This window comes from Pteronotus mesoamericanus, unplaced genomic scaffold, assembly GCF_021234165.1.
Source record: "Pteronotus mesoamericanus isolate MK-2021 breed Mesoamerican mustached bat unplaced genomic scaffold, CSHL_Meso_final contig_164, whole genome shotgun sequence".
NCBI lineage: Eukaryota > Metazoa > Chordata > Mammalia > Chiroptera > Mormoopidae > Pteronotus > Pteronotus mesoamericanus.
The window spans coordinates 24,237,099-24,254,119 of record NW_026555065.1 but is presented as its reverse complement, the minus strand read 5'-3'; the positions used below and the strand labels follow the sequence as shown (position 1 = coordinate 24,254,119).

Below are 17,021 nucleotides of genomic sequence, written 5' to 3'. Positions count from 1 at the left end.
ATTTCTCAATTTTTTAAAAGATTTTATGTATTTTTAGAGAGGGGAAGGGAAGGAGAAAGAGAGGGAGAGAAACATCAATGTGTGGTTGCCTCTTACATACCTCCTACGATGCACCTGGCCTGCAACCCATGCATGTGCCCTAGACTGCGAATGGAACCAGAGACCCTTTGGTTTGCAGGGTGGCACTCAATCCACTGAGCCATACCAGCTAGGATGATATCTCAATTTTTAAAGTGGGGGAAAAAAATCACTGTCTTAAAAGCCTTTAACACTACTTTTTTTTAACTAACATAGCAAAGAATCTTTGTTCTTTTTATATAAAATGCTTTTTGTGGCAATGGAAGAGTTATGTGGACCAATCGTTTGATTTTAGTGATGTTCTGTTTTAAATTTTTTTTTTTTAAGATTTTATTTATTTTATTTTTAGAGAGGGGAAGGAAGGGAGAAAGAGGGAGAGAAACATCAATGTGTGGTTGCCTCTCACGCGTTCCCTACTGTGGACCTGGCCCACAACCCAGGCATGTGCCCTGACTGGGAATTGAATCTTTGGTTCTCAGGCCAGCACTCAATCCATTGAGCCTCACCAGCCAGGGCAATGTTCTGTTTTAACCACCATGGACTAGTGACATCATAATACTTAAGGTAAAAAGGCCTCACATAAACATTCAAGTCTTGAAGTTTTAAGGAAAAAGTCATACCTCTCTTCAAACCAGCATCTGGAAGTTTGTTGTGAGGTAAAAGAAAATAGAATGCGAGGTCTGTCCAGAAGGTATCCAGCCATGTAATATGAAAAAAATATACATTTATTGAAGATTTAAAAAAAATTGTACATAGGACAATGACACCTCAGGCCCCTTCAAACTGTGCACCTTGGGACGTCACACAGTTCTCCCAATTGCCACCAGCTTTCCCGTTGTATTTTCATGAACCTCATTGATGGTCTGAAATCTCCCTTTCAAAGGTGATTTTAGTTTAAGGAAAAGCCAGAAGTCTCAGGGCACCAAATCTGGGCTGTAGAGGGCCTGAGTCACCTTGGTGATTTGATGTTTCACGAAAAAACTTTGCACAAGACATGATACACGAGTGGGCATATTGTTGTGATGAAGGTGCCAGTCACCAGTTGCCCACAGCTGCGGCCTTCTGAATGATCCAAATAGTTTTCTCGGAGGAATGTTCAAGTTTAATGCAAAATTTGGTGCAGACTTGTTGCTCTACTCGCTCAATCATTTTGAATGCAATAGGCACACTGTACACATGGCTCACCTAACAGCATCTACTGCCCCCAGTGACTAGTACAGTGAAGTCATTGTTGACGCATGTGCGTTCTCCTTGGCTGCCAGGTTACATTGATGTTGCACAAACCGTTCTTGTTATATTAACAATAACTGGACTTTTTCCAGAAAGACCTTATATTTTACATCCAGTAAACTGTACAAATATTAATTGTACAGCTAGATGAGTTTTTACGTGTGTGAATATCCATGCAATCTTCTACCTAGATCAAGACTAGAAAATTTCCAGCAACCCAGGAGGGCCTAGGGAGCCGACTGTAGGTGCTCAGGCCGCATTCTGACTATTCTGAATTGGAATTTGCAGGGATGGTATCCAAGCATTTTTTTTTTTTTAATAATTTTTATTGAATTTATTGGAGTGACATTGGTGAGTAAAACAAGCATGTAGTGTTTTAAGTACTTTAACAGATAATTCTGAGTCCACTGACTGCTATGAAAAGGTAACAATGTAGAAGAGTAATTACTTGTATACTGTTTTCCTGAGAATATGACCAGAGAACATAATGATAGTCTGGACTTGGAGGTAGTTGGTTCTATGTTCTGCTATTCAGGAATGGGCTGAATTATTAAAAGAGTCTATCTTAATCTAGATGTTTGGTTTTAAACCTTTTACTTAAATTTTGTTAATAGGCACCTATCAGAATTTTTCCCCCTAAAATACCATATTTCAAATTTCCAAAGTGCCATAAGTAGTAGCTGTATAAAATGTATTCCAAGACTATAGATATCTATTTTATTTTAATTTTATAATTTTTAGCCACATTTATTGTTTCTTCTAGATGTACCTCTTCTACTTACTAATGTCAGATTTAAAGTATATATCAAACTAATAATCTAGAAAATTAATATCTAGTATCAACAAGGGTTAAATGAGATAGGCACTTTTGTATACTGCAGGTAAATGTTTAAGAGGTACAATCTCCCTGAGGGCAGCCAGGGAATATGTATAAAGAACCTCAGCATTCATAACCTTTTGACCTGAGTTCTACTTTTAGGATTTATTCCTAAGAAATTAAGGTATTCCTAAAGAGTTAAATGTACAAGGATATTTAAAATAGTTTTATAATAATAAAAAACAGAATGACCTAAAAAAGTTAGTTGACTTCTGATAGACCCACAGTGTGACCTTACCGTTTTTGAAGAATTTTTAATTGTACAGAAAATATGCTGAAAATATGAGAAAGAATAATATATACAGTTGACCCTTGAACAACATGGGTTTGAACTGTGTAGGTCCACTTATATGTGGACTTTTTTTTTTCAATATACAGTTGGTCTTCCACATCCCCAGGTTTCACATCCACGGATTCAACCAGCTAAGCAGTACTTTCATCTGTGGTTGGGAATCTGCAGATTGGGAGGGCCAAGTGTATGCATCGTTCTGTGCCATTTTACTTAAGGGACTTGAGCTTCCGTCAAGGGACTCCTTGATTCAATCCTGCATAATACCAAAGGAAGACTTGTAAATTCAGTTTCTGGGGAGTCAAAAGTTATCCAAGGATTTTCAACGGTGCAGGGAGAGAGAGATGGCTCCCTTAATCCTTAACTCTTGTTCAAGGGTCAACTGTACTAGCATATATTTCACTTGTTTTAAAATACTTTTTTTAAAGTTCTTTTTTTTTTTATTGTTCAGATAAATTTGTCTCCATTTTCCTGCCACCACTTTCTCCTGTCCCACCCACCCCCACTTCCCTCCATCAATCCTTCCCCACTTTGGCTTTGTCCATGAGTCCTTCATACATGCTCCTTGAGTTGACCCTTCCCCTTCCTTTCCCCATTACCCCTCTCCCTCCTTCCCTCACGTTACTGTCGGATTCTTTTTTCTTTCAATGCTACTGGTTATATTTTTCTTGTTTGTATTGTTGATTAAGTTCCACTTATAGGTGAGATCATGTGTATTTGTCCTTCATCCCCTGGCTTACTTCACTTAGCATAATGCTCTCCAGTTCCATCCATGCTGTCATGAAGGGTAGGAGCTCTTTCTTTCTTTCTGCTGCATAGTATTCCATTGTGTAAATGTACCATAGTTTTTTGATCCACTCATTTATTGATGGGCACTTAGGTTGCTTCCAGCACTTGGCTATTGTAAATTGTGCTGCTATCAACAGTGGGGTGCATAGGTTCTTTTGAATTAGTGATTAGGAATTCTTAGGGTATATTCCCAGCAGTGGAATCATGGGTCAAAAGGCAGTTCCATTTTTAGCTTTTTGAGGAGATTCCAAACTGTTTTCCACAGTGGCTGCACCAGTCTGCATTCCCACCAACAGTGGACTAGGGTTCCCTTTTCTCCACAGCCTCGCCAGCACTTGTTGTTTGTTGATCTGTTTATGATGGCCATTCTGACGGTCCTGAAGTGGTATCTCATTGTAGTTTTAATTTGCATTTCTCTGATGGCTAGTGATGCTGAGCATCCCTTCATATGTCTCTGGACCCTGTGTATGTCCTCGGAGAAGTGTCTGTTCAGGTCCTTTGCCCGTTTTTTAATTGGATTGTTTGTCTTCCTGGAGTGGAGTCATGTGAGTTCTTTATGTATTTTGGATATCAAACTCCTGTCCAAGGTATCATTGGCAAATATACTTTCCTACATGGTTGGTTCCCTTTTCATTTTGCCGATGTTTTCTTTAGCCATGCAGAAGCTTCTTATTTTGATGAAGTCCCATTTGTTTATTCTTTCCTTTATGTCCCTTGCTCTAGGGGACATATAGGTGAAAATATTACTGCTTGGGATATCTGAGAGTTTCTTGCCTATGTTCTCCTCTAGGACTTTTATGGTGTTGCGACTTATATTTAAGTCTTTTATCCATCTTGAGTTTATTTTTGTGTATGGTGTCCATTGGTGGTTGAATTTCAATTTTTCACACGTAGCTGTCCAGATCTCCCAACACCATTTGTTGAAGAGGCTATTTTTACCCTATTTTAAGCTTCAGCTCCATTTGTCGTATATTAATTGAGCATATGTGCCAGTACCAGACTGTTTTGATTACAGTAGCCTTGTAATATAGTTTGATGTTAGGTATGGTGATCCCTCCTACTTTATTCTTTTTCTCAAAATTGCTGTGGCTATTTGGGGTCGTTTATGGTTCCATATAAATTTTTGACATGTTTGTTTTATATCTGTGAAATATGTGATTGTTATTTTAATGGGGATTGTATTGAATCTATAAATTGCTTTGGGTAGTATGGACATTTTGATAATGTTAATTCTTCCAGTCCATGAATGTGGTATATTGTTCCATTTATTTGTGTCTTCCTTAATTTTTTTCTTCAGTATTGTATAGTTATCCACATAAGGGTCTTTTACCTCCTTGGTTAAGTTTATTCCTGGGTACTTTATTTTTTTTGTTGCTATAGCAAATGGAATTTTTTTCCTGATTTTTGATTCTGGTATTTCATTGTTGATGTACAAAAATGCCTTCAATTTCTGAATATTGACTTTGTATCCCACTGTTTTGCCAAATTCACTTATTAGGTGAAGTAGTTTAAAGTACTTTTTTTAATGCATGGAATATGCTTGTTCGTGTATCATAACAAATATATATATATATATATATATATATATATATATATAAAACAGTAGTTGCTTCTGAGACTGATAATTGAAGTGAGATGGGGGGTCAAGTGCAAGAGGGAGAGTTTTTCATTGTATGTCCTTGTAAACTAATTGATTTTTTTAAACCATGTATATGTATTACTTTTGTTTTTTTAATTTTTATTGATTTTAGAGAGAGGAGGAGGAAGAGAGAAAGAAAACATCGATTTGTGTTGTTCCACTTATTTATGAACTCATTGTTTGACTCTTGCATGTGTTCTGACTGGGGATCGACCCTGCAGCTTTGACGTATCAGGATGATGCTCTAACCAACTGAGCTACGTTGCTAGGGCTCTATGTATTAGTTTTAAAGACAAGGACATATTTTAAAAAATTTTTTACACTTTATATTTTGTTTTCCATATTTTCTACCATGATTGTGAATTACCTTTAAGAAATAAAATAAAAATTAAATATTTGGCATAGAAGATGACTTAAAAGCTAGGAGGATAGCAGATTGTCAGAACATTTTCTAGGCCAAAACAAGAAAAAAAATGGCATTAGTCCTATAGTTCTTAGGTGAAATTGTTGAGGGAAAAACATTGTTCAGTATTTTTCCTTTGTGCAGAAAATCTTCCTAATGTATTTTTAATGAAATGTAGTTTGCTGCTTAGTGATACAAAACCTTTTTCCTCAAATATGCTGTGCTTTTTAAAATTGTGTTTCCTTAGAGATTCTGATATGCTTCTTCTGTACCCTGTGTTAAAAATCACTTAGCTAACATGTCTCTCTAGGTAAAAAAAGATAGGACATCCATATGCTTACTGAACTATTTCAGCTATACTTTACATGATTTTTATTTCAGGATGAATTTACAGGAATTGAACCCTTGAGTGAGGATGCTATTATCACAGGATTCAGGAATGTAACTATTTGTCCTAACCCAGAAGACACTTGTGACTTTGCTAGAGCAGCTCGTTTTGTATCAACTCCTTTTCATGAGATAATATCCTTGAAGGATCTCCCTTCTGATCCTGAGAGACTGTTGCAGGAAGAGGATCTGGAGGTGAAGACCTCTGAGGACCAACAGACTGCCTGTGGCACTATCTACAATCCAACTCTCAGCATCAAGAAGCTGAGGTGATTAGTGATTATAGTTTGCACAAACCAGACTGTTTAAATGCTCTCTTAGTGTGTGTCCTTATCAGTTGTAGCAATTAATTATCATGATCTTACTACCTGTCAGGTACTGTGCTAAGTGCTATACATGACAGTAGGGTTCCCCCAGATAAAATGTCAATGGAATTTAGTAATTAATTTGAATATGAAGGTTAGAAAAGTATATTTTGATGGTTATAAGACTAAGAGGCCCAGGAGGATTATGGTATATACCTGATTGGGAGACAAGAGGCATTTATTTTTCCTTTAATATAAGTTTAATATAATTGTACAATAATTCAATACTAATTTCAATTAGGCAACTAGAGATGTAATTTTTAAAAGTATCTTTTGATGGAGAGTTGGAAATGAACAAAAAATAAGTATGAGGGAATCGCATAGAGAGCCGGAGACTAAGCCTTATTATCTAGCCATATTTAAAAGTCAGCTAATTTAAATAAACTTATTCCAGCTTGAGGAATATTCTTAAATTTGCCAATCTGTGCTTTTAAACTGCATTTTCAAACTTTTTCTCCAACAAACTTTTTATTACATTTGTTAGCATGTATTCACCTTGAATGATGTTGGTATCCCCTTTTCTTGACCCTTTCTTACTGCAGAGTAAAAAGTTCAAAGAAGGGATAAACAGAAAGAAGGTTAGTGTCTTAGTCAGTTTTCTCAATAGTTTAGAATAGATATAGACTAGGCTTTTTGATATAGATTAGGTAAATAAATCGTAAGTTGAGAAATTTAACGCTAGGTGTTGCTTGTCAGCTAGAGTTGATAAAGTTACCTAGATTCTGATTATGAATCTTTTTCTGTTTCAAGAAAATAATGGCCTTTGAAAATGAGACCATTAAGTAGAAAATAAAATTATAACCAGTAAATTGACATATATTTCCCCTATGAGGACTGACTCATTTGTAATTCTTTTAGCCCAATTATTGAAGACAGCGGTGAGGCCACACACTCCTCTGGGTTCTCTGGATCTTCTGCCTCAGTTATAAGCACATCCTCCATCAAATGTCTTCAAATTCCTGAGAAACTGGAGCTTACTAATGAGGCTACAGGTAAGTGCATATTTCCCCTGACCTGTAAGCAGACATCTGCATCCATGTCTAGTGAATACTTATTTATCTCAGCAAACCGAGCTGTTTTTCTTTTCTAGAAAAGTTCCCATAAACTGTGAAATTTCTAGAATATATTAGTGCTGAGCATATATCCTAAAGACCTGAGATAGAGAAGTGTTGTTAGGTTATCAGTATTATTTGTGCAATCTTGTTTTTTATCCTCTCTGTTATAATACTCATTTTAGGTTTTCTGGGTGATGTTTTTTAGTTTGTTTGTTTGTTTGTTTATTTGTTTTACAACCCCCACTTCAGAAAACCCCATTCAGTCACCCTGGTGTTCACAGTACCGCAGACAACTACTAAAATCCCAACCAGAGCTGAGCGCTTCTGTAGATTTTTTTGAAGATAGATCAATGCCTGAATTGGAAATAGAGAAAGAAATTGAGTTAGGTAAGTACCACTGAATGCATGTCCTTTTGTGTATGACAGTGTACAAAGTGATTTTTTGTACTTGAGCTTAATACTTTTGCCCAATAAATATTTCTAGATTGTAAGAAACAGAATCCTAAAAGTTGACACATTGATAAGTTCTTGTCCCAGAAACAATAGGAATTCTCTTCTTTCAATGTTTGACAAATGACTTTCAGAAGTATTCTAGATGCTACAAACTGGGAAATATAAGGTGCTGTTAGCTATTAAACCAGGAGGTAAAAGCTAGGGGTCTATATGTATTCCAGTGGTTTTTAAGTGGAATCAAACCTTCCCAACAGGTAATGAGGATTATTGCCTTAAACAAGAATACCTAATATGTGAAGATTACAGATTATTCTGGGTGACACCAAGAAACTCTGCAGAATTAACCTTAATAAAGGTGGGACTGATTCCTTGTCATTACAATTACCTTGTCAGTAATGTGGGTTGAAGCAGTAACTGTGGCTCCATGGTACTATCAAATCCTTTGAATAGTTTATGAGCTTCTTATAGGAAAGTAATTTATGCTTCAAGAAATCACTCACCATTATGTGCCAGGATCAGACATCACAAATAAGAAGCTATTGTGTAAATCTCTTAATATGTCCATGCATACTATTTCTATAATTTTATCTCCTTGAGGAAATCTGAAATTTTCTGGCTTGCTCCAGTATGGTCCAGTTACATTCGAGCCTTCACTTGCTCGCGTGCACATATTATTTTGAAATTTTCATTCACCACCATCCTAGGGATTCACATTACCTCTTTCTATACATTGGATGCGTAGTTATATTGGATTCCATTTTTTTCTTCTTTCTTGGTTTAAGCCCTCATGTTTTAGTAGCTTCCTAAGAAGGGATGCGTGAGATGTTATTATTTTTTTTTTTGAAAACTTGCATTCAGAAAATTCCTTATTCCACATCTTTATTTGATTAGTAGTTTGATTGGATATTAAAATTTGAGGTTTAGAATGTTTTTTCCTTAGACTTTTGAAGATGAGCGCTATTATTTTTACACTTATAACCTTTTAAAGTCTTGCCATTCTTTATAAGATTATTTTTCCCCTCTCTGAGTCCTCATAGGATCCTTTGTCCCCAGTGTTCCAGAATTTCACAATTACATGCTTTGGTAAAAGTCTTTTGTTACATATGCCAGGCATTCAATGGCCATTTCAATCTGAACTCCTTCAGTTCTGAGATATTTTCCTCAAAAAATTAATTTTTCTTCCCCTCAGTCTTCTCTGTTCTCTCATTTTAGAATTCCATTTATTAAGATATGGGGCCTCCTGGACAGATCTTTAAAAATATTATCTTTTTTTCTCCTATTTTCTATCTCTGTCTTTTTTACTTTCTGGAATGTTTTGTCAACTTTATTTTGAGTCTTTTTACTGGGTTTTTAATTTATTTTTCATATATTTAATTTGCAAGAGCTCTTTTATTTTCAGAATTTTCTTTGTAGCATTCTCTTCATTTCAAACGTGGAATATTCCTTATCTCTCTGAGTATATTAATGATACTTTAATTTTTTTTTCACTTATTGTCTGTTTCCTTTTGTCTATTTTGATCTCTGGCTCTCAAATCTTTGACTCTCTCTTCATATTTAAGTGCGGGACTCTGAAAGCTAATTGAAAGCCCTGTGTATGTAGAAAGGGCCTTGACAGTGGTGGGGCTCATTTTAGGATTTTATTAGAAAACCCTCAATCTTTAGATTTTTTTCTCTGAACTGATCAGATCCCTCAGAAAAAACTTACCTAATTTCCTGCCTGGAGCATATAATCCAGAGCTTCCAGAAAGCTCAGTGGAGAAATCTGTCTGGAGAGCGAAGAGGAGGGAAGGTGCATCTTATGTTTGATATATAAAATTTTTTCTCTTGTCCATGTGGTATTCCTACCATCAGGGGTGCCTGGTGTCCTCTAGTCCAGAGCCCTTCTGTTTTTTACTCTCTAGGAATAAACTTCTAGTGTTCTAGAAGTAAACTTCTGGGAGAGAAGCAGTTGCTAGGCTGTGTTACAGAAAGAGGAGAGAGAATCTGGGTCTAACTTCCTCTTTAACAGAGTTCAGCCACTACTGTTTTAGCTCTACCTTCACCCTTCTATAGCTAATTGGTGCCACCAACTTTATACTATAGAGAGATGGTCTTTTAGCATAAATTTGATTGCTCTCAGCTTCCTCTTTTGCTAGAATCAGCTTTTCTTGAGTCTGCTAAGTAGATTATCTCTTATTGTTCTCTTTTCAGCTTCCAGAGTTTGTTGGTGCTGTGTCCTTTATTACAGATTTATGCCTTTTAAAACATCCTTTACTATTATTTCTGTTGGGGTATTGGAAAGGCTGGAGGGAATGTTTTTAATCTGCTAACTATAACCATAGATTCTAACTGCTTTTATTTTTAAAACATAATTTCTTACAGGTATCTTCTCAAACTGTCCCATGGGACTTTTATATCAACCTCAAGTTAAAAGAACGTTTAAATGAAGAGTGTGATTATCTGTGCAGCTATTATCAGTACCAAGATGGCTGTATTGTTTGGCACCAGTATACAAACTGCTTCACCCTTCAGGTTTGCAATAATATAAAAACATTATTTCAAGTCCTCAGGTAGATTTGTGCTTCATTTAGTAAAAGAATTTAGAACAAAATTCTTCTTATTCTTCTAGAAATAGACCAATTCATTATAAATGAAAAACGTTGATCATTTTCTTTTCCCAAGTTCTTTTGACCAAGTGCCTCTTTTAACTTTTTATTATGTCAATATTCAAACATATACAAAAGTAAATAATTGTACAATGACCCAATCATCTATGATCATCAGCTCACGGTCCCTCTTGTTTTAAAATTCCTGATCAGATAATTCCAGCTTCCCTGCCATGTCTAGTTTTGATGCTTGATCAGTCTCTTCAAATTTTGTTTTTGCCTTTCAGTATTCCTTGTAATAATGTTTTCTTGGTAGCTGGACATGATGTACTGAGTAAAAAGAACTGCTATAAATAGACCCTCAGTAATGTAGCCATAAGGTGTGAGGGGAGGGGAAGCATTATATAGTCCTGTGATTTATATTCTTTTTTAAGTGAGCCTATGCCTCTGGGCTGTGAACTTCACAAGTGTTTTTCAGTCTTCTGCCCCAACCGCCCTCATGTGGAACAGGATAGCTATAACTGGTTGGAGTTATAACCGGCTGTGGTTCTTTCCCCAGTTCGGGTAGGCCCTGGTTAACTAGTTTCCCCTGAGGGCAGACCCTGTTAAGAACAGAGTGACCTGGACTATTTCAAAATGGTTTCTTTTCTCCTCCTCCTGCCAGAAGAACAGGAGGAATTTTTTTTCTAATATTTACTGTGAAAACCTGGTTTATAGCTCCTACAGGTAAAAGCTCACAAAAGTGTAGATCTGTGCTTCCAGAACTTAGAAGAGTTACTGAGCTTTTTACTCAGTAAGACAGAATGGCAACTTCCAAACTCATTTTGTAAGGAATGGGAACCAGAGGCTGAATGAAAAGTCTATTTTTGCCACTCTTGTTTTACCTATACTACCCACCCCCCCCCCAACTGGGTTATTTTTAGAACCCAAACACAATATAACATTTTAATTTTGGGAATGTTCTTTAGAAGGTTTTGCTACATATTTTGATTGTAATACAAATTATCTAAAATGGCTGGAATAAGGGTATTTGAAAACTAACATTTATAGAGCACCTTTTAGGGGCCAGGTCCATCCTTGATGCTCTTTGCCCGTTATTTTGTGAAACCCTCACAAACAATCTTACAGAAGAGCAGTGTTGTTAAAACTGGGGCAAAGGCCCAACCTACAAAGGAATCTACGTTCTAGTAGAGAACAAGGAAGAGTGTAAAGCAGCAGTAAGCAAGGTATTGAGTGTAAGTATAGTCACTCTATCTTAAGAAATAGTGAGTTTGTTTGTCCTTCTATCTGCAGGATCTTTTTCAACACAGTGAATTTATTACCCGTGAAATAACAGTGTTGATTGTTTATAACCTTTTGACAATAGTGGAGAAACTACACAAAGCAGAAGTAGTCCATGGTGACTTGAGTCCAAGGAGTCTGATTTTTAGAAACAGGTTGGTCCTTTTCATTCTTCTAATGTTTCTCTTAGCTTTCTCTTAAAACATTAATAGTTGCCATTTTCTTCTGCCTTTGGATAAATGCCACTTTGACCAACACAGTATGTTAAGAGAGTATTTGCTATGTAAAAGGAAATAATCATTGGGAATGGTTTAAAGGAATTCAAAGAAAAAAAATTTGTTTTGGAAATACATTCATTCAGACAAAAGAATCACCCACTCAGTATTATAATAATTCCTGTCAAGAAGAAATATAAAATATGAATATTTGGGGGGAATGTAAAGTAGATTGTCTGATATGTCTTTGAGTGGGACCAGTACAGACCTAGTGAGTATACTAGCAAAACCAAGGCACTGCTTAGTTTCAAAGACTGACGCTTAAGTCAGGCCAAATTAAGGTAATTACTGAGAGGAATGGGTAAAACCAGAGTACAAATGCAAACTATGCCAAGAAGAGGGGCTTAGTGTTCAAATTAAACCTGGCTTAGCCATCAGATTCAAGGGGTACGCACAGAGCAGGAAATAAGAAACAGAGCTCAAATACTTAAGAACTGAGAAAATTCAGAACACATTAAGGCATGTACATTTACAGAATGGAATACTACTTGACCATAAAGAAAAAGGAAATTTTATCTTTTGCAACATCATGGATTGACCTGGAGATTATTATGCATATGGTAAAGCAGGCCGGTCAGGGAGAATAAATACCATATGATCTCACTGACACATGCAGTCTGATGGACAAAACAGGAGCACAGGCACGGGTACATGAAACAGACTGACAGCTATCAGAGAGGAGGGCGTTGAGGGGCTGGATGAAAGAGGTGAAGGGATTAATGCAAAAAAAAAGAAAAACATACATATAATACATAGACACAGACAACAGTGTAGTGATAGCCAGAGGGACAGGGGATTGCAGGATGGGGTGGGTGAAGCTGGGCGAAGTGGGAAAAATGGGGGTGGAAAAAAGATTTTGCTTGGAGTGACAGGCGCACAATGCGGTATGTTGATGGTGTTTTATTGATTTGTACACTTGAAACCTGTATGGTTTTATTAAACAATGTCACCCAATAAATCTAATAAAAAACAATAACATTATTTTTAAAAAGAAGAACAAATTAAGACATGAACAAGAAAGGCATAGCCCACAGTTTTTGTTTTATGGAAAGGACTAGAGGACCAGCACACCCTTGTAGTGACTCCTGGTCTCTGGGTACTTGAGTAAAGCAGCCTGGTGTAAAGACGCCATCTGCACCAACCCCGTGTCCCCTGACCTTGGATAAGCAGTTAACTTTCTCCGAGGTCCTTGATAAATACTAAAAGCTTCTCCTGATTACTTAATCTGGAAGAGAAGACTCAATTTGACTCCAAATTTTAGTTGGCATGGAAATTAAAGGAACCCTCAATGTATTTCTGCAATTATAACCAAAAGAACTGGAGCATCCCACCTTCTTTCCTGAGGCAGCAGAATCTTTCAGCCTTCTCCAGGCATAGGATAGCCGCACTTCTCATCCAGGGCACCTGAGGTACTTTAGATGAGATTGTTCTTTGTGCAGGTCTGTTCCCAAGTGTTTTGGGATGTTTTATATCTCTGTTCCCCCAAAACTGCTCCCACCCCACCTAATGAAATACAAGTTATATTTCCCCAGCCATTGTGACCATCAGAAATCCTCCCATGTGTTTCCAAATGTGAGAACCCCAGGTATGGTTTTTATTTTCACTGTGTCTCACACCACTGAAAATTAGAGGATAGTGCTAGAGTTCTCAGGTTGATATAAGCAAAGGGATATTCTAAGCCTTTTCAGGATTAGGCATTTTTGTGCTATGTCTTTAGATATCCCTTCTCTCAGTCACCAGAGGACTCCGGAAAAGCACACCGTGTGAAGGGGATGCTGCCTTTTTGTCACCACTTACCAAATTTGATAGGAAATTTCATATAGAATCAAAAAGGATTAAAAGAACTTTTCAAAGTCATTTAATGCAGTGTCTATATATTTTTTGTGAGGAAAAGAAGACCCAAAAAAGTGGAATACCTTGCCCATGGTAACAGTGAGTGACCAATTAAGAGTGTGAAGAGACATACCTCTTTCTTTTTATTAACCTAAGAAACACTTTTCCTGCCTCTTTCAAGTTTTAAAAATATCCGAGAATGATAGTTTTGTGATGGCCAAAAGCACGGTTGCACTTGTGCCAAGGATGAATGGGAGCAAATATAAATTTTAAAGTAAACTAGATCATTCTGTGCTGTAGAAGTGCATGATGGGGATAGTTAAATCCTGTATCTAGGAATAGAGGACCTGCCACCAAGGTCAATTAGGAATTTGCGGGAACTGTCTGAGAAAAGCAGAGAGACAAAGGAACACAAAAATAATCCATCGTTTTCTCTCACATAAATAGTTCCTACATCTCTATGAATATAATAGCTTTATTGCATGGAATAGATAAACCCAGGGAAAATGAAATTAATAGGAATTAGTGTTACAAAGTTGTATTTTTATTTTTTGTTTTGTTTTTGTTTTTAGGAAATAAGAGTTGGAATAAGAGCAAGGTTGAATTTAGCATTAGTTTACTAGAAACAGGATAGTTTACATTTCAGTGTAGGTAGCACTTTATCAAAAAACAGCTTTATATTGTTTTCAGTCAAACTCTGGGAGGAGGACTCTGAATGAAAATAGAAACTTGGAAAGCCTAATCTATAATAGTAAACAAGGAAGACTATGACACCTGTAAAAGCTTAATTTCCTCACTGATAATTTTTATCAGTATATATAATTGTTGCTTTTATATGTGTTAATATGTACAGTGTAAGGCAGAAGCATGCACTACCTCCAGTACTTACTTTATATAATATGGAAACTTGATAAATGTTCTGTGGTTACCATGCACTATGGTTTAGATATGCAGTAAGTACTTTGTGTCACCAAACTCATCTTGACATTCCCCACTTCCATGGATGGACACTGCCACTACTCTCACAGGTGCATTTTAAAAACTAACCACGGGAGGGAGCTGTTGTCATAGCTAAGACACACCTACTGAGCCTCTTCATTTTCTTTTTTTTAAGAGCAGCTATGCAGCTTCTTTCATGGCCTATTTTTATTATCTCTTTCTTTTAAATCTGGGCTTAGAATCTACGATCCCTATGATTGTGAAAAGAACAATCAAGCTTTGAACATAGTGGACTTTTCCTACAGCGTTGACCTTAGAGCACAGCTAGATGTTTTTCCCCTCAGTGGCTTTCGGACTGTACAGATTCTGGAAGGACAAAAGATCCTGGCTAACTGTTCTTCTCCCTACCAGGTAAGTGTAAAACAAGCCTGAGCAAATATGGAGAGGGTTTCTTAATCTCGTTTCTAGATGAGCTATGAAAGCTACTATTTACTGATATTTTCTTTCCTGAAATAGATGACCTAGTTTTCAAATATCAAGTCAAGCAAAATGTACCATTTTTTGTCTTAACACTAAAGAATAGACACATACACGTGCAGACCAGTGACTGACTCAGTAACCCAGCTGTCAGAGCCAGTTCTCCCACCTGTCTGTGTAGCCTTTTATAAGTCATTTTCTGTGATCTTCTCTGTAAAATAAGGAAGACAGTCTGCTCTATATTCATGAGAATTGTTGTGAGTATTAAATCAAATGATGTAATATAAAAGTAACAGGACAAATAGAAAGTATTTTGTATGTTACATGCACAAGTCATTTCTGACTCAGCTCTGGACATAAGGCATTTGCTGACTGAATATGTAGCATGAACCTGAATTAATCCTATGGTCGACATTTAGATCACAGCTGGAGTCCATGCAAATTCAGCAGATTCACAGATTTGAATTTGACAGTCCAGATATTTTTGTTACCTTTTGTTCTTAAGGATGATTCCTAGAGTTAGCTTAATTGATCACTTCTTTAAGGAGCTTTCCCCTTTACCGTAAGGGTAAGGAACAGTTTACTAAAATATTATGTCATAAAATAAACTTAATCACTATAGTATCTCTCAACTTCCTACATAAATAAATTGCCGTGGTAGTAGCAGAGAATTATTTTAGCTGATGGTGCTTTTTGTGATTTCAGGTAGATCTGTTTGGTATAGCAGATTTAGCACATTTACTGTTGTTCAAGGAGCACCTACAGGTCTTCTGGGATGGGTCCCTCTGGAAACTTAGCCAAAATATTTCTGAGTAAGTATTAGTGATTTCAGGGTCTATGCCTGCTCATATCATCTTCTCTTTCTCTTGGGTGCTATCTCTGCTTTGGCAGCCTTAGTCCCAATGCCCTGATTCCATTAATTTCAACCTATTTTTGTTAAGAGTATCAGTGGAACACCTAGAGCAAGACAGAGGAATTGTTAATTAAAAATAAGAAACTATTCAGACTTCAGGACATTATTCTGGACCTAGATGTATCGTATAGACTGCAATTGTAGTATTAAAGCCTCTTAATTTAGAAATGTTAGTAGAAACATTTCACCAGAATAACTTTCTAACCAATTGGCCTTAGTCTTTTTTTTTTTTAAGATTTTATTTTTTATTTTTAGAGAGAGGGGTAGGGAAGAGAAAAGAAAGGGAGAAAAACATGTGCAAGAGAAACATCAATTGGCCACTGCACACACATCCCCAACCGGGGACCTGGTCCACAACCCTGGCATGTGCCCTGACTAGGAATGGAACAGGAGACCTTGGAGTTCACAGGCCAGTGCTCAGTCCCCTGAGACACACCAGCCAGAGCTGGTCTTAATCTTATACCCCTTTTTCATAGTTGTTGTTATCAAAGGTTAAGCATCTCTTGAAGAGAGTTAAATTTCTAAATTATATACTAATTCTAGGCTATTATTTATTTAATGAATGGGTGGAACCAAAGCAGAGAACTGAATCTCCTTGGTGAAGAAGTAAATGGTCTCTTAATGAGAGCTGCGTGGTCTCAGAACTTTAGTGCTCCCTCAAGCCTGTTCTTTCAACTTAAATATCCCATGTGTCACGTTAGTTTATCAGAGCTAATAACTTTCCAGAACAGGTTTACCATCCTGGTTTTTAAGATTTTGTAAGTTTTATTTATTTGTAGTTTTTTTTTTTTTTTAAGATTTATTTTTTTTAGAAGGGGACGGGAGTGAGAAAGAGAGGGAGAAACACATCGATGTGCAAGAGATATACTAGTCGGTTGCCTTTCACATGCCCCCAGTTGGGGACCTGGCCTGCAACCCAGGCATGTGCCCTGACTGGGGATCAAACCTTTCAGTTCACAGGCCCACTGTCAGTACACTGAGCCCCACCAGCCAGGGCTGTTCTTTGGCTTAAATAAATAAATAAATGTTAAAGGTTTAACATCCCTTCTCCTCCATTTCCCCTTCCCAAGAATTGAATAGCATTTCTTTTTCTTTATATGATTCAGAATTTGGCCAGTCCTATTTGTCTCTAACATGTACTTGAAAAATAGGC

General features: G+C 36.8%; 2 protein-coding genes across 2 annotated transcripts in view; both read left to right on the top strand.

The window, feature by feature from the left end:
- Positions 1-17,021, top strand: part of BUB1B (BUB1 mitotic checkpoint serine/threonine kinase B) — a 59,155-nt gene that overhangs the window by 41,285 nt on the left and 849 nt on the right. The window contains exons 15-22 of the mRNA XM_054564054.1: positions 5,687-5,961; positions 6,916-7,049; positions 7,362-7,499; positions 7,820-7,920; positions 9,927-10,076; positions 11,444-11,586; positions 14,718-14,889; positions 15,661-15,767. Coding sequence (XP_054420029.1) covers positions 5,687-5,961; positions 6,916-7,049; positions 7,362-7,499; positions 7,820-7,920; positions 9,927-10,076; positions 11,444-11,586; positions 14,718-14,889; positions 15,661-15,767 — 1,220 coding nt within the window. The remainder of the gene's footprint in view (positions 1-5,686; positions 5,962-6,915; positions 7,050-7,361; positions 7,500-7,819; positions 7,921-9,926; positions 10,077-11,443; positions 11,587-14,717; positions 14,890-15,660; positions 15,768-17,021) is intronic.
- The window catches only part of PAK6 (p21 (RAC1) activated kinase 6), a 52,660-nt gene continuing 50,440 nt past the window's right edge, over positions 14,802-17,021 (top strand). Inside the window, exon 1 of the mRNA XM_054565592.1 lies at positions 14,802-14,889. The gene's annotated coding sequence lies outside the window, so the exon portion shown is untranslated. The remainder of the gene's footprint in view (positions 14,890-17,021) is intronic.